The sequence below is a fragment of the Oncorhynchus masou genome, chromosome 22 (genome assembly GCF_036934945.1).
Source record: "Oncorhynchus masou masou isolate Uvic2021 chromosome 22, UVic_Omas_1.1, whole genome shotgun sequence".
NCBI lineage: Eukaryota > Metazoa > Chordata > Actinopteri > Salmoniformes > Salmonidae > Oncorhynchus > Oncorhynchus masou.
In genome coordinates, this window is record NC_088233.1 from 32377633 (window position 1) to 32399129 (window position 21497).

Consider the following 21497-nt stretch of genomic DNA (forward strand, 5'->3'; position numbering starts at 1 on the left):
AGTGTTGCAACCAAGGACTGACGATTTTAACACTTTACGCTCTTCAGCACTCGGCGGTCCCTATCTGTGATCTTGCGTGGCCTAACACTTTGCGGCTGAGCCATTGTTGCTCCTAGATGTTTCCACTCCACAATAACAGCACCTGACCAGGGCAGCTCTAGCAGGGCAGAAATGTGATGAACTGACTTGTTGGAAAGGTGGCATCCTATGACGGTGCCCACATTAAAAGTCACTTAGCTCTTTAGTAAGGCCATTCTACGGCCAATGTTTGTCCATGGAGATTGCATGGCTGTGTGCTCGATTTTTACTCCTGTTAGCAATGGGTGTGGCTGAAATAGCCAAATCCACTAATTTGAAGTGGTGTTCACATACTTTGTATATGTAACAGTATAACTTTAGACCATCCCCTCGCCCATACCCGGGCGTGAAACAGGGACCCTCTGCACACATCAACAACAGTCACCCACGAAGCATCGTAACCCATTGCTCCACAAAAGCCGCTGCCCTTGCAGAACAAGGGGAACTAATACTTCAAGGTCTCAGAGCAAGTGACGTCAGCGATTGAAACGCTATTTAGCGCGCACCACCGCTAACTAAGCTAGCCGTTTCACATCCGTTACACTCACCCCCCTTTTGACCTCCTCCTTTTCCGCAGCAACCAGTGATCCGGGTCACGGCACCAATGTAATAGTATAACTTTGGACCGTCCCCTCGCCCATACCCGGGCGCGAACCAGGGACCCTCTGCATACATCAACAACAGTCACCCACGAAGCATCGTTACCCATCGCTCCACAAAAGCCGCTGCCCTTGCAGAGCAAGGGGAACTACTACTTCAAGGTCTCAGAGCAAGTGACGTCACCGATTGAAACGCTATTTAGCGCGCACCACCGCTAACTAAGCTAGCCATTTCACATCCGTTACATATATATAGTGTATATAGGTTGAGACTAAAAAGACATAGTGGCAGAATAAATTTAAATTTAACCACGCCTTTGTTTTATCACAAAACTAGAGTGCAACATCTGTCTGGTGGAGTCCACAAAGCATATTGCATGTAACAAACAGTCACATGACCCACAGCATGGTCAATCAAGTTAATGTTTCTGACATTTTCAAACTACTGAACGACTTTGATTTACAACAGCAGAGAGTGACCGCAAGTCACAAAGAAACAGGAGCTGCCTCCATTATTCCAGCACCATTTCAACTTCAACATTTCAACATTGTCCAATCTCCTATGCTTAGTCTAATACAGTGACAACTAAAACATTGAAAAAATGATTTAATCCAATTGACAGAAGCTAAATATAACGTGGCTGTCAATGGTACTGATTTCTCTCTGTGTGTGTGTGTGTGTGTGTGTGTGTGTGTGTGTGTGTGTGTGTGTGTGTGAGAGAGAGAGAGAAAGTGCGTGTGTGCATTAGTAGGAAAAACATGCTAACTCACCCTACTTGTAGAGAAATGCCAATGCCACCCTCCTCTCTTTCTTGTTGACGAAACGGTCTATGACTCTGTCATACAGTACACACTTTTAGTTTTTGTTGTCCTAGGCTAACTGGCTAAAATGTTTGCTCGCTATTCTAACTTCCTTTCATGGGCAAGGATTAGCCAGCTAGTTAACATTAGCCTTCTCCGTCTAGCTACATATTGAACTTCCATCCTCTCAGGCCTGAAGCACAATGTATGAATTAATGGTTGGATCAGAATCGCCATTATAATCATTGGCCAGTACGGAGAATTTAGTAAAACCACAAGTCCAAATCCCTATCTCCACCCATGGCTAATTTAGGAAAGGGACAATTTTAGCTAGCTAACCACCGGAGGACAACAACACAGCGAGATGCAACAATTCAAGTTTTTGTCTGTCAATTACAATTGTATTTTGATGTGATGTGAGTGGCAAGCTCATTGTTCTATCTGTGTGATTGGTGTGAAGCCAAATCCAAACTGGCTTCTATTTTAACTTTTTTTGGGGGTGTGCCAGGACCATTTACAGTTGAGCTCACTCAGTTTAGCTGAAGGTTGATTGCTATTATTGTATTTTTTTTTAATCAAGGAAGACCAAATGCTCTCTGGCTTCCCTTGCATTCAATGCGAAGGGAGGCAACAATATCATACTCTTTTTGACCAGACAGATGGGCTACACATACAGAGGGAAGCTGTTTCGCTAGCTTTTAAGCTTTCTCTGGTGAGATACATTCAGCTTCTTGTGAGTTGAAGGAAAATTATGAAACACAGAGAGAGGAAATATACTTTTTTGGTGGAAGCGTGGCTTCCCTTTGCATACATGAATACACTCCTATGCTGAGTTTCCGACTTTCAAAACGTTTTTTTCCCAGTCTGAGATCTTATTTTCAGCAGTTCCCAGTTGTCGTGAATACACTGAAGTCTGATATTTCCGCGTTCCCAGTTGTTCTGAACGCGGCAAGAGTAGGCTTACGAAATGGGTAGCGGAAAGTGCTCAAGTGTTTGTAATTACACCACAAGCAATGTCGGCACGCAAGCCCAAGCGGGAATGTAATGCGATGCCCGGTGTAGCCTACTACCACGTAAGCGCAGACATACCTGTTCTCAAATATACGCATGCATTTTCGTGTATTTTGCCTGCATATGATGCATATGATCTTTAGCGAGACAATTTGGAGAGAAATGAAAAAAAGAAAGCAAGACAGGCTCCAGCAGCTTTGATCAGCGGCTTGAGGGTCAGTTTCAGACAAGCTTAATATACTGAGAGAAATACAGCCATATGTTCTGAGCCCCAACATTTTTTATATATATTTTTTATTAATCAGCAGCAGCATTGTCATTAGCAGCATCCTCATCAGCATCTCCTCAATGTCATCATCCCCATCCTCCTCATGATCATCACATTGACATAGAGACTTATGTTCATATAATCACTTTTTGGTGGCCTATCTCAGCTCTATACATTTGGAGGAATTTCTTGAAAGCTGCATAAATAATTCTAGTGCTACCAATTATGCACGAGTCTCTGAGCTTTTACACTGTAAACCTTAAAATATAGATGATGATGATGGGGGTGCTGGTGGTGGTGATGATGAGAGCAAAAAAAAGAGCTGAATATCATCGACTGTGCAGGCATGGACGTGTTCTCTTCATTTTCTCTCTAGAGTTGATTGTCGTTGCATAAGCCTAGGCATATTAATTCTCAATATTTATTTTGTAAAATTGTCAGTAAATTAAAAATAGGCTATAATGTTATGGGATGTTGAAGTTGTAAGCATTCTTTTACACAGATTGACAGGCTTTTAAACACTGAACAGGAGACATATTTCTCGAAGTGGCTATTAATGATTTTGAACACACTGATGAGAGACTATAGCCTACAATCAGAGTTTATCATGTGAAATTAATATTGGGATGATAAACTCGATACAAGCCTTAGCTGGCTGCAACAAACTGCCATTCCCATGAAATAAACTCGCAGGCACTACTGCACATCTATTAATCGGCTATTGACAACCTTTCCCTTTTCAGTTGCATGACTGAAGCTCTCTCTAGCGCTGCCGATGGACAATCAAATCTTCACACCCACCTCTAGATACACTCGCATTTTTTCATTTCGTAGTTCTACTTCTACTCTAAAATAGATAGCTAGACGGACTCTCGCGGCTCACAAATCATAGAGACTTTTCGTGAAATACTAGCAATAGTTTAACAGTAAATCTGAAATTCAACATGGAGTCCCCTCCAGATCCAGCAAGCGACCCGGGCAACAGCGCCTCTGAGCCGGCTACACCGGCCAGGGAAACCCCGGTAAACCTAGAGACGCTCCGAAAAGCGGACCATCCAGCCCCTGTTCGAAGGCAGACCTGTTCAAGTACCAACAGAGGTAAGCGGCTGACATGTCTCATCACGAGAAATATTGACTGATTACCGAATTGATGCCTCAAACTTCAAAATGAATTCTTTGCATGGGGAACTTGAATTATAGAGGTCTCAAAAATGGTCTACAACGTTACCTGAATAGTGTGAAAACCACCTGGAACAGATTCATTCTTATTGCGCTGCATTTGTAAAGTAGCCAAATGTATTATGATGAGCGAGTTGCTTCTGTTTTGCCCTTGTGTTCAAGCACAACTGACAGAGATCCAACCATTGTCGTATGTGTTATTGTGAGACAAATTACTCTATAAATAGAACAATTATAGTTAGGATAGTCAATTACACAGGTCGATTAGGACCTAAAATTTCCTTAAAATACAAGAACACCAACTACGCAATATTATCTTTTTACACGTTTATTAGGCTATACTACACAATGGTAGGTTACTAAATATTATTGAACTTTGGGAAACTGTAAGCTATCGAACACCAGCCCCTTCAACTTTTAAAGGGACATGTATTTTAGGGTCGTATTTATTTCCAATTAATTTACAGAAAAGATAGCCTGTCATTTTGTGTGTTTGTGTGATTTTGACAAATCAGCAGCAGGAATTTGATTTTCCTTCCCTTGCGAGCGCGCGCTAGCTCTGATACATTGTAGTGGACATGAGGAGATGACAACTGCCTGATGATTGACATGATAGACGTTGTGGTCATTTATCAAATCAAGTCTATGATTGTGTTGGTCCCGTATACATTTCTTAAGAATATGTGAGATTGAGTACGGTGCGTGTTGTACAGTCTACAGACATTGTTTAGCCACACCCCCTCTAGACTGCTTCCATTCAACTCATCCAAGTTCAATGGAAATATTTCCAGACTATAATACTCCAAAGTACAGTTTGTTCATATACTACTATGACACTAAATGACATATTTTACATGTAAATGTATTCATCGCGCTGTGGTTTGCATTAGCACATTTCCTCGGCAGAAGCGATATATTTAGAGTCTAATATGGTGAATGTGGAATGTAAGCTGGTTATGTAACAGGTAGCAATAAACAGAGGCGCGCAAAGAGAGATAGCGAAAATCATTACATATATTTCACTTTGTAGATGCGTTATTGACTCCACAGTTCAAGACAAGTGTAATGTTTTTTTATCACTTAGTATTCCAGCTGCAGAAGAGTACGATGTTTTGTCATGAACACGAGATTGTTTACATTTAGTAGATCCCAGCCAGTGCTCAGTTATGTAATAATAACAGGCAAAGGCAGATAGTTAGGAAGGTATTTCAAAGGCAGGTAGTTAGGAAGGCATCTCAAAGGCAGGTAGTTAGGAAGGCATCTCAAAGGCAGGTAGTTAGGAAGGCATCTCAAAGGCAGGTAGTTAGGAAGGCATCTCAAAGGCAGGTAGTTAGGAAGGCATCTCAAAGGCAGGTAGTTAGGAAGGCATTTCAAAGGCAGGTAGTTAGGAAGGCATCTCAAAGGAAGGTATTTAGGAAGGCATCTCAAAGGCAGGTAGTTAGGAAGGCATCTCAAAGGCAGGTAGTTAGGAAGGCATCTCAAAGGCAGGTACATAGGAAGGCATCTCAAAGGCAGGTAGTTAGGAAGGCATCTCAAAGGCAGGTAGTTAGGAAGGCATCTCAAAGGCAGGTAGTTAGGAAGGCATCTCAAAGGCAGGTAGTTAGGAAGGCATCTCAAAGGCAGGTAGTTAGGAAGGCATCTCAAAGGCAGGTAGTTAGGAAGGCATCTCAAAGGCAGGTAGTTAGGAAGGCATTTCGGTCCGAGCCTTGTTAGGTTCATCTGACGGCTGTTTTATGAAGTCAGGCTCCTAGACACTTTTAACCTGCTGACCCATATTCACCCCCACCAATATATGCATAGGATTAAAGTGTCTGCTTTGTTATGGAATTTTGAATGGGTGGGGGGAAAAGTTTTAATGTTCAGTGGGACAAACCTCTTCCAGAAGGCATTTAGTTCATTTGAATATGTATAGCATGCTGGCAAAAGTTCTCCTATAGCACTTTTTCAAGTTTTTAATAACAGGCCTACTTGTAACCTACAATTAATGATGTTACTATGTTCTTCTTCTCCAGCTGTTTATTTTGAGATAATTGTAACAAATATGATGAAATCATTAAGTAATATATGTTTGTTATCAAAACTTGTGCAATTTCTTTGATTATCAGCTTTCCAGGGAGGCTGAACTTTTTGATTTGGCCTCGTTTTTTTGGCTTGGTCATTAAGAAATGTAGCGACTATATCTGAAGCCAAACGAGAGTTGTCTTGGGGGGTGGTTTAATATGGGTGTCTATTGTGTGTGTGTTCGCACGTGGCAAGTGTTTGTACATGCAATCTGCCAAAACGGTACACAGTTACAGTCACTCACCCTTCTAGATAACTTAAAACAGTCTAACAAGTTATTGTGTCTTGAAGTCGCCTAGGCTAGCTTTCGCCAATTAGCTTCAGCCGGCTGGTGATATTGTCCCTTGTACATTGTGTAATTCACTGACGGTCCCTAGTGTCGACCCCCATAGGGATATCGAATGTCAAACCAAATTGACCATGAGCATTACGATCGGGTCATGTGCAGCTGCGCTCCGAATTGATGATTACTTGGGTGCAGCTAGCTGTGGGCATGTGGGTAGGATTTAAATAAACCCAACCCAAGTAAAACTGTTACGGTACCCTTCATTCCATGACATACCCTTTTTTCCCATCGTCTCGCAAAGATCAGTTTTGGACGAGATTGACTTGATGAACAAAACTATCCTATTTACACTTTGTAGTCAATTTTGACTAGAATACATGTATTTGACTCATATTTATGCCACATAAGTAATTTAAAAAAATGAGAAGTTGCTTTTTAGGGTCAGTCGCTCTTTAAGCGCTTGAACACACCAGTAGAGTTTGCCTGCCGAGAGTACTTGCAAACCATGTGCAAACAGATTTTATGAACGGGAGATCCACATTCAGTGCGATGTGTGCAACCCTTTAAACTTTGCTTTTGTAGAAACTGAAACAGATTTTTTTTATTGAACCTTGATACAGTATGATAAATGTATTTTCCCCACAGTGCATGAAATTATTCAAAATATTTATAATTGCTATGTGTTGGTGGCACAATCCAGTATGAGATTACTCAACAATGTGAAACAATAAAAATGTAAAGCTTTTCCAGGATTACAGTGCTGTGTTTAGACACTGCATTTTAGGATATACTCAAAAAACAACATCTGAAATACTGCAGATGCTTACTGAGGAACACTTACCGATTTCACACCCAGTGTATTGGAATTTCTGAGAATGCACATACTGTTTTAACCCTGAGCACTAATACCCTTTAAGTAGAAAAGGCTTACTTCAGCAGAAGCTGTGCTGGAAGACTTGAGTGGGTCAGAGAACGGGCCTTGGAGGTCTGTGGATATCATTAGTGGAAAGAAGAAAGGGTGTTATTTTCATATTGCAGGATCCCTCAGTTTGTGGGGAGCAAATTTGGAAACAATCAATATTAATGGCTTGTTATGTAAGTTGACGGCCTCTGTGTAGGTTGGGATGAAGCCTCAGAATTACACAGGAAAGCTGAAGCTCTGAAGGGCCTCAATCCTGCCCTTTTTAACCCTAAACGAGCCTCAACTATGCTGTTGTGTATCTGTTTGTATATGCTGTACATAATCACACTATGGAGACTGCCTTGAATGAACAGTTAAGAGTAGAGTAGTGCGTTATTGACACTGGGATTACTGTAGTGCAGGCTTGTATCTGAGGCTTGATTTTAATATTCAGAGTGTGCTGTGCTGTTTTAACATCATTTTCCCACCATGGAAAGATAGTGGTAAGACTGCTGACCTGCCATCAGTGCAGGACTTCCCATATAATTTATCAGTTGGCATGGCAGATTAATTACTTTTCCTTCATGTTTTTACCTTACTGCAACATTATGAAAGCTGTCATTTGGTGAAGGGCAAACAGGCTCACTCTAGCAGGTGTATTGTTCAGTAGGACAGTGATACTCTATGTTTGTTTATGTGTAACTCTGTGTTGTTGTTTTTTTGCACTGCTTGGCGTTTATCTTGGCCAGGTCGCAGTTGTAGATGAGAACTTGTTCTCAACAGGCCTACCTGGTTAAATAAAGGTGAAATTAAAAAATACTCATACGTATTGCACAGACCTCAACATACCATATCACACAAGAGAGTAGGCGATTGTGCAGGTTGCCTTACCACTTATCTCAAACTTTGTTAGCTGTTCCCTGTCTGTCATGCAGGCTGAAGTTATATACAGCACTTTTAACATAGGTGCCATTAATTGTGTAGTTTTCTTTGGCCGGATATTGCTAGTCCAAACTAAACTCTCCATGGTGTGGCCTGTCCTTTCTAGACACTTAAGAGGACTTCACCAACACAGCCTGCCGATTGGTTCTATTTGTGCAGACGGAGGCAGCGCTGTGGGCTGGAGTGGTTGGCATGTGTTTACTCTGTGCTGACAGAAGACGGATGAGGCAAAGGGAAGCGGAGGCCTCTAAACAAGGTTCTTCACAAATCCTGTGAGCCTGGAGCTGGCACGGTCCTCACACTACTCCATTGGACAGCAGCGTTCGTGACGCTATGACATTCTCAAATAGCAGGGATTACAGTTCTCTGCCCGCTGAGGAGGGCCAAGCAGCAGGTAGCCGCCATGCAGACAGTCAATGCACATCCTGGAGAGCAACTCGTGTGTGTCTTTCTTTTTGGCAGACAGCCCTTGACGTAATAATGGGCTCTGTCTCTCCCTGTTGTTAATACTTCGAGGAGTGTGAGGTGTCCCAAGCTGTCTTGTTGTTGGCTACATGTCATGTTTTGTATCAGCTGGAGGGCTACATTGTGTTGTTAAACAGGGTAAGGGTCAGGATTAGCCTATACAAAGTTCACAGTTCAAGACATGTCCATTTAACCAATGTACTGAGGTAAATGCTGACACCCAAAGTTGTTTAAATATGGAAAGTGTTAGTCAGACTTTAAAGACATAAGTGAAAACAAAAATTCTAAATGTATGGATGACGCACATTTGAATGTGAAGTGTCTCTATATGCACAGTATTTCCCCAAAAAATAGAATCATATTTCATTTGTCACATGCTTCGTAAACAACAGGTGTAGACTAATAGTGAAAAGCTTACTTACGGGTCCTCTTTCAACAATTCAGACACATTTATACAAAAATATGAATAGTACACATGGCATAAATACACAGTGAATAACAAATAAAATGATGAGTAAAAATAACATGGCTATATACAGGGTGTCTAGAGGCAAAATAAACACACACCTGTTTAGGAGAGGTGCTGGCTAGCGGAATAGAACCACACACTAGGAGCTCAGATTCAATAATTGAATAACCTAATATCCAACGTTTAGACAGACAAGCTGTCTTCATCAGGGTATAATGACAAACACTGCAGGGTGACTAGTTTATGTAGTGTCAAAGCAACATGTTTTTTTGTATGTTATTTTTTATATCTGAGAATTAACCAATGATATGAGGCCACACCCAGCCATGATTACAGACACCTGTGTGTGTCCTTTGAATCTATATAAACTAGTCACCCCCCAGTGTTTGTCATTATACCCTTATGGAGACAGCTTGTCTGTCGAAACGATGGATATTATGTTATTATAATGCTATTAATTATTGCATCTGATTTCCTAGAGTGTGCGGCTCTCCTTTAATTTTGCATATATACAGGGAGTACCAGTACCGAGTCAATGTGCAGAGGTACGATGTAATTGAGGTAGCATATACAGTAGGTAGGGTTAAAGTGACTAAGCAACAAGATAGATAATAGACAGTAGCAGCAGTGGGTAGCCATTTGATTATCTTTTTAGCAGTCTTGTTTAGCAGTCTTATGGCTTGGGGGTAGAAGCTTTTCAGGTTCCTGTTAGTTCTGGATGCTCTGCTTACTTTGGCCCTGATCCCCGGGACTCGAAAGAGGAAGTGACGACGTAAAAGAGGCAGACGAGCTGGCATCCTGACTAGGCTACGTTAGCATGCAATAAAGCTCCTCTACCCTCCATTCTGTTGGCGAACGTACAGTCACGAGAGAACAAACTGGACGTGCTCTGTTGGAGTCATGGCTGAACAAGGACATGGATAATATACATCTCCCTGGCTTTTCCATGCATTGTGAAAACCGGTCGGCAGAAAACCGGTCGGTAAGATGAGGGGGGAGGGTGTGTCTCTTTGTTAAGGAAGTCTCAAGTTTTTGCTCGCCTGAATACCTCATGATAAGCTACATACCATACTATTTACGACCTATTTTTCATAGCTGTCTATTTACCACCACAAACCGATGCTGGCACTAAGACTGAACTTGAGCTGTATAGGGCAAACAAGAACATTTACACCCAGAGGCGGCACTTCTCATGGCCGTTTATTTTAATGCAGGGAAACTGAGATCCGTTTGACCTCATTTTAACCATCATGTCACCTGTCCAACTAGAGGCGACAAAATTCTATGTTACCTTTACTCCACACACAGAAACTCATACAAAGCTATCCCTTACCCTCCCTTTGGCAAATCTGACCAAAAGGGCTGTTCAGCTAGCACAGACTGGAATATTTTCATCCGATAACATTGAGGAGTTTACCACATCAGTCACCGGCTTCATTAATAAGTGCACTGATGATGTCGTCCCACCAAGGTTATTATAGTAAACAAAATCTGAAAATAAAATAAAAATGGCAAAACTATTTAGTAAATGTTTTTCAAACAAAAAACATTTGAACAAATATAATAACATAGCAAAACATGATAAATTATATTTAGTTGTCTTCTAATCTTTGGGAAAATATCAACTGGGGTTTTCAAGCTTTAAAAAAAGAACCACCAGTCAGTAGGATGCAGACAGCTCAAGAGGTATGCAGAAAAATATACAGTTGAATTCGGAAGTTTACATACACATTAGCCAAATACATTTAAACTCAGTTTTTAGTAGAGATAATTATTTATTTCAGCTTTTATTTCTTTCATCACGTTCCCAGTGAGTGGGTCAGAAGTTTACATACACTTAATTAGTATTTGGTAGCATTGCCTTTAAATTGTTGAACTTGGGTCAAACGTTTCAGGTAGTCTTCCACAAGCTTCCCACAATAAGTTGGGTGAATTTTGGCCCATTCCTCCTGACAGAGCTGGTGTAACAGAGCCAGGTTTGTAGGCCTCCTTGCTCGCACACACTTTTCAGTTCTGCCCAGAAATTTTCTGTAGAATTGAGGTCAGGGCTTTGTGATGGCCACTCCAATACCTTGACCTTTGTTGTCCTTAAGCCATTTTGCAACAACATTGAAAGTATGCTTGGGGTCATTGTCCATTTGGGATACCCATTTGCGACCAAGCTTTAACTTCCTGACTGATGTCTTGTGACGTTGCTTAAATATATCCACATAATTTTCCTCCCTCATGATGCCATCTATTTTGTGAAGTGAACCAGTCCCTCCTGCAGCAAAGCACCCCCACAACATGATGCTAATACCCCTATGCTTCACGTTTGGGATGGTGATCTTCGGCTTGTAAGCCTCGCCCTTTTTCCTCCAAACATAACGATGGTCATTATGGCCAAACAGTTCTATTTTTGTTTCATCAGACCAGAGGACATTTCTCCAAAAAGTGTGATCTTTGTCCCCATGTTCAGTTGCAAACCGTAGTCTGGCTTTTTTTATGGCGGTTTTGGAGCAGTGGCTTCTTCCTTGCTGAGCGCCTTTCAGGTTATGTCCACATTGGACTCATTTTACTGTGGATATCGATACTTTTGTACTTGTGTCCTCCAGCATCTTCACAGGGTCCTTTGCTGTTTTTCTGGGATTGATTTGAACTTTTTGCATCAAAGTACGTTCATCTCTAGGAGACAGAACACGTCTCCTTCCTGAGCGGTATGACGGCTACATGGTCCCATGGTGTTTATACTTGCATACTATTGTTTGTACAGATGAACGTGGTACCTTCAGGTGTTTGGAAAGTTGTGGAGGTCTACAATATTTTTTCTGAAGTCTTGGCTGATTTCTTTTGATTTTCCCATGATGTCAAGCAAAGAGGCACTGAGTTTGAAGGTAGGCGTTGAAATACATCCACAGGTACACCTCCAATTGACTCAAATGATGTCAATTAGCCTATCAGAAGCTTCTAAAGCCATGGCATAATTTTCCATACTGTTTTAAGGCACAGTCAACTTAGTGTATGTTGCACACATTTGTAAACAATTATTTGAACAATTACTGTCATGAACAAAGTAGATGTCCTAACTGATTTGCCAAAACTATAGTTTGTTAAACAAGAAATTTGTGGAGTGGTTGAAAAACGAGTTTTAATGACTGCAACCTAAGTGTATGTAAACTTTAACTTCAACTGTAATTTTAACAATTGTAATCGTATTTACAGATGGCATACAAGTTTGTTATCAAGGCACATTAAAGTTCACATGTTCCAGAACTAATTTCTGACCCAAAAAACACAGTTTGATATTGTGATACAGTGAATTATAAGTGAAATAATCTGTCTGTAAACAATTGTTTGAAAAATTACTTGTGTCATGCACAAAGTAGATGTCCTAACTGATTTGCCCAAACTATAGTTTGTTAACAAGAAATTTGTGGAGTGGTTGAAAAACGAGTTTTAATGACTCCAACCTAAGTGTATGTAAACTTCCGACTTCAACTGTACATACTTTTGACATTGAATTAAACATAATGATTATGGCTCTAGATTGCAGGAAAAGGCAGTGTCAAGTGTCTGAAAAATACAAAATTCTCCAACTTCAGGATGGGGGCCTAGCCTTGCTCTGGACCACCCCTCAACCATCCTCATGTAGTATGTGCCCCCTCACATTTTTGGGGTGCATGAACTTGTCTAAAGTGCTTCAGAAATGTAGCTTCCTCGCAATGAAGATTGTACTTGAGGTCACTGTCAACCTGGCAGGGCATTTAAGTACCCCCATGTGAGCTATGGAAACACCTGTAAGAGGTAAAGGGGGGCATGTTTACAGAGTCACCTCTCTATTTATGGCAGGCAAGGATGGCTGTTTATCCAAAGCTGTGTCCTGTGGCACTGGATCTGGTTTCTGCCCCTGCATCCCAACCGTTCGTGGAGGGAATATTCTGTCTGTGCACAACTATCATCAGGCTTGAGAAACCAAATGTCCACGTATCTGGAATGCAGAGTCTTCTTGAAGATAAACCAGAAAATCTTGTTTGGTTGAACAGAAACACACACACACCTTTTATCCCCAGAGTCAGATGAACTCATGGATACCATTTTTATGTCTCAATGTTAGCTAGCAAGCCAGCCAGCTATCTTTTGAAGAACATTCTATTGTCGTCCGACATCAAACTTGTCGTTGTCGTTTGTACAAACACAAAAATGACAGGCTGCATGACATCAGCAGCCTGGTGGTCCAAAATAGCATAACTGGTGTATTTTAATACCAATAAACCCATCTGTTTAAAAATGAATTTAGTATATGTCAATCTAGCAAACCAGGCAACTAAAATAAACTTTCTAAACAATGTTTTCTAGCTAGCTAACGTTAACTTAGCTGGCTAGCCAGTTCAAATAATGACCATAATCATATAGCTGACAACATCTTAACTTTAGTTAATTTGTATTCATTATTACAGGAAAATTAGCTCACAACAATATCATTATTTACAAGTTAATGACGAGCTCATTACAGAAAAACGTAAACACAGACTATATCAAATAAAATGTAATTTTATTTGTCACATGCACAGGATACAGAAGGTGTAAACATTACAGTAAAATGGTTAATTGCATAGTGGAGTCTTTTGTTTAGACATGTAGCTAGCTAGCTAAACAATTAAGCATAGCTCATAATGTTACAACCCTGCATGAATCTACACATAGCTAAAGCTAAGCAACTATGTTCAATGTTAGCTAGCTAAGTAACATTAGACTATAACTAGCAATGCAAATGGCTCTGAGATACAAATAATATTACTACACAGATCATACATGTAACGTTAGCTCGAGAGCAAACCAGCCTGTTAACATTAGCTAGCTAGATAACAGTACTCTTTAAATGGCATTGAAAACTACTTTCTGACAAAATTAGAAACAAATAATATCTGAAAATGTAGCTAGCTAAACTCTCTTATCCTTATATATGAATTAACACTTTTCCCTCTTTGTCATGGATACCACGGATGCCCTTAGTTTGAAGATGTCATCCGGAGACAGGTGTTTTATGCAACAGCCTCCTGTATGATTCCCTCCGCATATTTGCAATCGAAAGCCCAACATTTCTCCATCTCCTTAGCTATCATACTATGCTTCCACCGGGCATTCCACTGACTTCAAAAGCAGTTCTTTGTGTAATCGTTCAAGAACTCTGCATTAGAAAGGATTACCTACATATACTGACCAGATCATGTTATAGAAAGAAGCGTGCTACATGGCAGAACAATCTGCACTCATCTCTCAGCAAGTCTAGCCCATCCATTATCTCAGCCAATCATAGCTAGTGGGAAGGTTCCTGCCTTTTTCCGTGTTTGAACCAAATGGGCTCTTACAGTTGAAGTCGGAAGTTTACATTTACTTTAGCCAAATACATTTAAACTCTGTTTTTCACAATTCCTGACATTTAATGTCAGTAATAATGTCAGTAATGTAGTAATATTTATTTTAAGAATGTGAAATGTCAGAATAATAGTGGAGAGAATGATTTATTTCAGCTTTTATTTCTTTCATCACATTCCCAGTGGGTCAGACGTTTACATACACTCAATTAGTATTTGGTAGCATTGCTTTTAAATTGTTTAACTTGGGTCAAATATTTTGGGTAGCCTTCCACAAGCTATCCAAAATAAGTTGGGTGAATTTTGGCCCATTCCTCCTGACAGAGCTGATGTAACTGAGTCATGTTTGTAGGCCTCCTTGCTCGCACATGATTTTTCAGTTATGCCCACAATTCTTCTATGGGATTGAGGTCAGGGCTTTGTGATGGCCACATAATTTTCCAGCCTCATGATGCCATCTATTTTGTGAAGCAAAGCACCCCAAAAACAAGATGCTGCCACCTCCGTGCTTCAAGCTTGGGATGGTGTTCTTCAGCTTGCAAGCCTCCCCCTTTCCCCCCAAACATAACAATGGTCATTATGGCCAAACAGTTCTATTTTTGTTTCACCAGACCAGAGGACATTTCTCCAACAAGTATGATCTTTGTCCCCATGTGCAGTTGCAAACCGTAGTCTGGCTTTTTTATGGCGGTTTTGGAGCAGTGGCTACTTTCTTGCTGAGCGGCCTTTCAGGTTATGTCGATTATAGGACTTGTTTTACTGTAGATATAAATACTTTTGAACCTTTTTCCTCCAGCATATTCACAGGGTCCTGTGTAAACAATTGTTGGAAAAATTACTTGTGTCATGCACAAAGTAGATGTCCTAACCGACTTGCCAAAACTATAGTTTGTTAACAAGAAATTTGTGGAGTGGTTGAAAAACTAGTTTTAATGACTCCAACCTAATTGTATATAAACTTCTGACTTCAATTGTAATTTTAACAATTGTGTTCGTATTTACAGATGGCATACACGTTTGTTATCAAGGCACATGAAAGTTCAAATGTTCGAGAAGTCATTTCTGCCCCAAAAAACACAGTTTGATAAAAGTAATCTAAGTAAAAGAGTGGCACAGTGGTCTAAGGCACAGCATCTCAGTTCAAGATGACTCATATTTAAAAAAACATTTTTTTTATTAGTGTCAAAGGTCAAATTCCATGTGATCTAGGCCCGGGAATTGCCAATACGATATATATTGCGATTCGATACTGCGATTAACATTTCCCAAACATATTGCCACTGCATGTCTGCTGCAGAAAGAAAACTGAGCGATGACAAAATGTGATTTGATCAGTCAGGGAAATATACGGAACAACAATATAAACACATCATGCAACACTTTCAAATATTTTATTGAGTTACAGTTCATATAAAGAAAATCAGTCAATTGAAATAAATAATTAGGCCCAAATCTATGGATTTCACATGACTGTGCAGTGGTGCAGCCATGGGTGGGCTTTGGAGGGCATCAGCCCACCCACTTGGCAGCAAGGCCCACCTACTGGGGAGCCTGGCACAGCCAATCAGAATTTGTTTTCCCCCAAAAAATGGAGGTCCTGGTCTGGCGTGGTTACACGTGGTCTGCGGTTGTGAGGCTGGTTGGACGTACTGCAAAATTCTCTAAAATGACGTTGGAGGCAGCTTATGGTAGAGAAATGTACATTAAATTCCCTGGCAACAACTCTGGTGGACATTCATGCAGTCAAAATACGAATTGCACACTCCCTGAAAACATGAGATATCTGTGGCATTGTGTTGTGTGACAAAACTGCACATTTTAAATTGGCCTTTTATTGTCCCCAGTACAAAGTGTACCATTGTAATGATCATGCTGTTTAATAATCAACTTCTTGATATGCCACACTAATCAGGTGGATGGTTTATCTTGGCAAAGGAAAAATGCTCACTAACAGGGATGTAAACCAATGTGTGCAAAAATATAAGCAAATGTTAAAGATATAAGCATTTTGTGCGTATGGAACATTTCTGGGATGTTTTATTTCAGCTCATGAAACAAACACTTTACATTGCGTTGCGTTTATATTTTTGTTCAGTGTAAAAGTGCTGAAAACATTCTGGTTCACTATTTAAAAAGAAGATGTAGACCACGCTATAGGATGGAAAATATTGGCGTTTTTGCACATGTACAGCCGTCTAGTGCTAGTGCAAAAAATAAATATTATATTCCACATTGAGATTCCACACATAGACGCAAGTGTCTTGTATTTTTGCTCATATGGAGATCTTACAAAGATTTTATCATTATGGCATTGTATACTAGTCATGTCCACTACTGTTCTTTGTATTGTGGTCTGTCTGTGTTGAAGACAGTAGCAAGAACCATTTAAAAGGCTGTCGTTGGTAGAAGTAGTAGACCAAAAGCAGCGTGGTAAGTGTTCATGTGGTAAATTTAATAAACTGAACACCGAATACAAACGAACGAAAGAATAAAGGAAAACCGAAACAGTTCCGTATGGTGACAACACTGTAACGGAAAATAGTCACCCACAACTCAAAATGGGAAAACAGGCTACCTAAGTATGGCTCTCAATCAGAGACAACGATAGACAGCTGCTTCTGATTGAGAACCATACCAGGCCAAACACATAGAAAAGGAAACCTAGACCTACAACATAGAATACCCACCCACATCACACCCTGACCAAACTAAAAATAGAAACATACACCGCAAACTACGGTCAGGGCGTGACAGTACCCCCCACCAAATGTGCAGACTCCGGATGTAAAACCTAAACCCATAGGGGAGGGTCTGGGTGGGCATCTGTGCACGGTGGCGGGTCTGGCGCGGGAGTTGGACCCCACTCCACCATAGTCTTGGCCCACTTAAGTGGCGCCTTTGGAGCGCTGCCGACCTCGGACTGGGGACCCTTTCAGCGGGCCCCGAATAGACGGGAGACTCCAGCATCGCCGGACAGGCGGGAGAGTCCGGCAGCGCCGAAGTGAAGGGCGACTCTGGCAGTGCCGGAGTGACGGGCGACTCTGGCAGTGCCAGAGTGAAGGGCGGCTCTGGCAGCTCCTGATTGACGGGTGGCTCTGGCAGCTCCTGATTGACGGGCGGCTCTGGCAGCTCAGGATACCCTGGGCCGAAACGGCGTACCGGAGACCAAACACGCTGGGCCGGCACAATACGCCCTGGCTGGATGCCCACTTTCGCATGGCACTTGCGGGGGCTGGCCTATAGCGCATACTGGTGACCCCGTGCGCTTGACCGCATAACACAGTGCCTGACCAGTACGATGCCTGCCACGGTAAGCACGGGGAGTTGGCTCAGGTCTCTAACCTGACTCTGCCACACTCCCCGTGTGCCACCCCCCCAAATGTTATGGGGCTGCCTCTCGTCCCTGTTGCGCTGCCTGGCCTCAAATCGCCAACGCTCAGCTTTCACTGCCTCCTGTTCTTCTTTGGGGAGGCGATATTCCCCAACCTGTGCCCAGGGTCCCTTACCGTCCAAAATCTCCTCCCGAGTCCAGGAGTCCAGAACCCTCTGCTCCTGGTTACCATGCTGCCTTGTCCGGTTGTGGTGGGTGATTCTGTAACGGCTGTCGTTGGTGGAAGAAGGAGTAGACCAAAACGCAGTGTGGTAAGTGATCGTGTTGTAAATTTAATAGACTGAACACCGAATACAAACGTACAAAAGAATAAAGGAAAACCGAAACAGTCCCATATGGTGAAAACACTGTAACGGAAAATAATCACCCACAACTCAAAATGGGAAAACAGGCTACCTAAGTATGGCTCTCAATCAGAGACAACAATAGACAGCTGCCTCTGATTGGGAACCATACCAGGCCAAACACATAGAAAAGGAAACCTAGGCCTACAACATAGAATACCCACCCACATCACACCCTGACCAAACTAAAAATAGAAACATACACAGCAATCTACGGTCAGGGCGTGACAAACCATGTGAAAGAAGTTCTGCAGGTAATAATCCCTGGCGTGAAGCTACAGTAGTTTGCACTGTTGGTCTCCCCCTGCCAGTCATGCCAGACATACAGTATCATGGATACGATGCACACCATGCTATTACCTTCACTCAGGAATGCTCTTAAAATTTGACCTCATAATTATCATTGAGCCTTAACATCTGGAGTTATAGCTCCAAAGTTCACACGTATTTGAAAGCTGTTAGTGTTTGATATCTAAAGGATTTAACCTGTTGGCCTACTTGGTGCAAACAGAATATGTTATTTGAGGGGTAAAAGCTAGGTCAGAACATGTCAATCTATGAAGTTTGATAATTTGTGTCAATTCTAAAATGTATTAAGATAAAGTTAATCCACCACTTGCCCCAATTTACTTTATCAACAAAACATAGTTTATTGACATTCAAACTTTACTGAAAGTTTTGTCCTTGTGGGACAGTTTATTTTGGAGTGCGCATCACCAGTGGCTCAACTAGGGCTGGCAAGGAAGTCTCGGCTGGTGACTAGAAGCAGATTTGATGTGAAATCTCCGGCGGTGAGCGACAGCTCAGATCTGTGGCCCATTTACTGAAGTTAATATCTGAGATAGTACGTTTTTGAATAGTAATGAACTGAAATACTCCAGATGCATTATTGGAGGGTGTTAAAGGAGTCTATATTTAATGCTGCACACTGTGACCTACGCAGTGCTGCTGTATAGGATGGCCCTTCAGGGCGGTGTTATGAAGTGGGCCTCTCTGAGGAGGCCTCATGGTAGAGGGAGGTGATGAGTAGGGAGTAAGGGATAACTCAGTAGAATTCTTATGTCACATCCAGCGCCAAACCCTAAGCAGCTCCACTAGTCTGGAGGGTGTACAGAGGTTGAGCAGGTAGGTGAGCTTTCGTTCAGTGAGTTTTTTTTAAGTGCCTATGATCACTGAACAAGCCAACATTGATCAACACTCACATTCCTCTCACCTGAAAGTAATTAAGTCTTTGTGCAGTTTGTGAAACTGTACCATTGTACAATTGCACCATAATCACACTTATCCTGTCATCAGTTCTACATCAATTGAATGTACATGCACTAAACATGTTCAAACAAAGTCCCATAAATTATTCCTAATGCAGGGAGTGGAGCATCAACATGTGTTGAACACTTGAGAGCAGGGCAGAGAGCCATAGAGCCTTTCCCAGCAAGAGGTAACAGTGTAAAACCGGTGCTATTTGCGCAGAACACCCCCAGAGTGCCTTAACTATTTTTTCTTCTTCTTGCTTACTGTTGGTGAAAATGCTCTCGTGGCAGCCGTGTTGTAAGGACTACAGTACCAGTCAAAAGTTTGGATACACCTACTCATTCCAGGATTTTTCTTTATTTTTACTATAATAGTGGAGACATCACAACTATGAAATAACACATATGGAATCATGTGCTAACCAAAAAAGTGTCAAACAAATCAAAATGTATTTTATATTTGAGATTCTTCAAAGTAGCCATCTTTTTCCTTGGTGACAGCTTTGCCCACTCTTGGTATTCTCTCAACCAGCTTCATGAGGTAGTCACCTGGAATTAATTTCAATTAACAGGTGTGCCTTGTTAAAAGTGAAATGTATTTCCTCCTTAATGCATTTGAGCCAATCAGTTCTCATCCTCATATGTCCCATTATGAAATGGTTGTTAAAGCAAGTATGGAAAGTCAAAAGGGGCATCAAAAAGTAGGCAATTTGTGGACTTGACGTAACATTTTATTTGTCCTAATAGACCAGTTTAGTTGCTTCTTTGCATATTGTGTTCTGTGTGTTTGTAGGTTTGTGTATTTGCTGCAGTTTATTTGTGCAGGTTTAGGATAATGCGAACTCCCAAGATCCTTGAAACCAAACTAAAAACATGTTTCTTCTTTAGTATGTCGCTATGTTGTATGTATTGTGTTTGTGCACTGTAGACAGTATGTAAAATAAGTATTACTTGTAGAGAAAGAGCAAAAAAAAGATTAGGATAATATTTTAAATGTAGTGATGCAAAATATATTTAACATCAGAAAAATAGTTTAACTTTTTTATCCAACAAGTTCATTTTACAATCAGAAGGGATTAGGTGACAAGGGCCAAATCATGTGTCTAATTTCCTCTAATTAAATTGTTTCAGCCTTTAATTAATTAATGTGACTAACTCCGATGTGCCTTTGGTTCACTTTTGTCAAGTAGACACTTGAGTATTACACATTTAAACAAAGTTTATTTATAATAAACAAAACACTTTTTGAGACAAAAAGATAACCCAACTTGAAAATCAGTATCATTTCCATTGGCTTGAGTATTTATATTGGAGTAACAAGCGAAACCTAATCTCGTAGCTAAATAAAAAGAGAGAGATATAGATCCATTCCCTCCAGGTAATGCTGCCACATAATCGAATTAGCGCCACTCTCAGGCTTGACACATTCTTCACACACCCCTGGTGACTTCTGAGTGCCGATTACAATCAGCTACTATTTTCAGTGTTTGATTAAAATCTGGCAAGGTTGGACAGAATTTTTTAGAGTGCAGAACCAACTAATTATTAATATTGTAACCCATCTCTCCAGCTTTTTCACCAATTACAGAAGGCCAATGGACTTCAGTGGTTAAACAATACCCATAAGTACTCATCATATTGAATCACATTGTATGTGAAACTATTAGCTTATTCTTATTTAAATATCACACAGTAGTTGGGGGCATATTGACCAAGGACATGTTGTGTCCTTATTGACCTTCAGGCTTCCTCCATAAGGACTACGTCCTAATTGTGAGAGTGGACATTAATGTGCACTTGTTTTTTCCAAGGCAATCTGCAAGTTTCTAGACCTTTTACATACATTTCATAGACAAACACTGCTTTTGATATAAGCCACTGTAAACATACAACCAGGCTTCAGTTTCTTATGCTCTCCATCCATTTATTGCAAGACCATGACATTGAACAGAACTGATTCTAATGCTCCACTTATGTTGACAATAATTATTCTCCAAATTGTTACATTTTCATAATCCCAAAAAGTATAATCTTTCTCAGAAAGAATAAAGAGGAAATTTGTCCCTTTGTTATTTTAAAACACAGATTTTGAATATGA

The 21497-nt window shown here is 40.9% G+C and overlaps 1 protein-coding gene across 1 annotated transcript in view; it reads left to right on the plus strand.

Moving 5' to 3' along the window:
- The first annotated feature begins 3577 nt into the window (after positions 1–3577).
- roraa (RAR-related orphan receptor A, paralog a) overlaps positions 3578–21497 on the plus strand; it is a 292895-nt gene continuing 274975 nt past the window's right edge. The window contains exon 1 of the mRNA XM_064929949.1: positions 3578–3855. Coding sequence (XP_064786021.1) covers positions 3702–3855 — 154 coding nt within the window. The 5' untranslated portion in view covers positions 3578–3701. The remainder of the gene's footprint in view (positions 3856–21497) is intronic.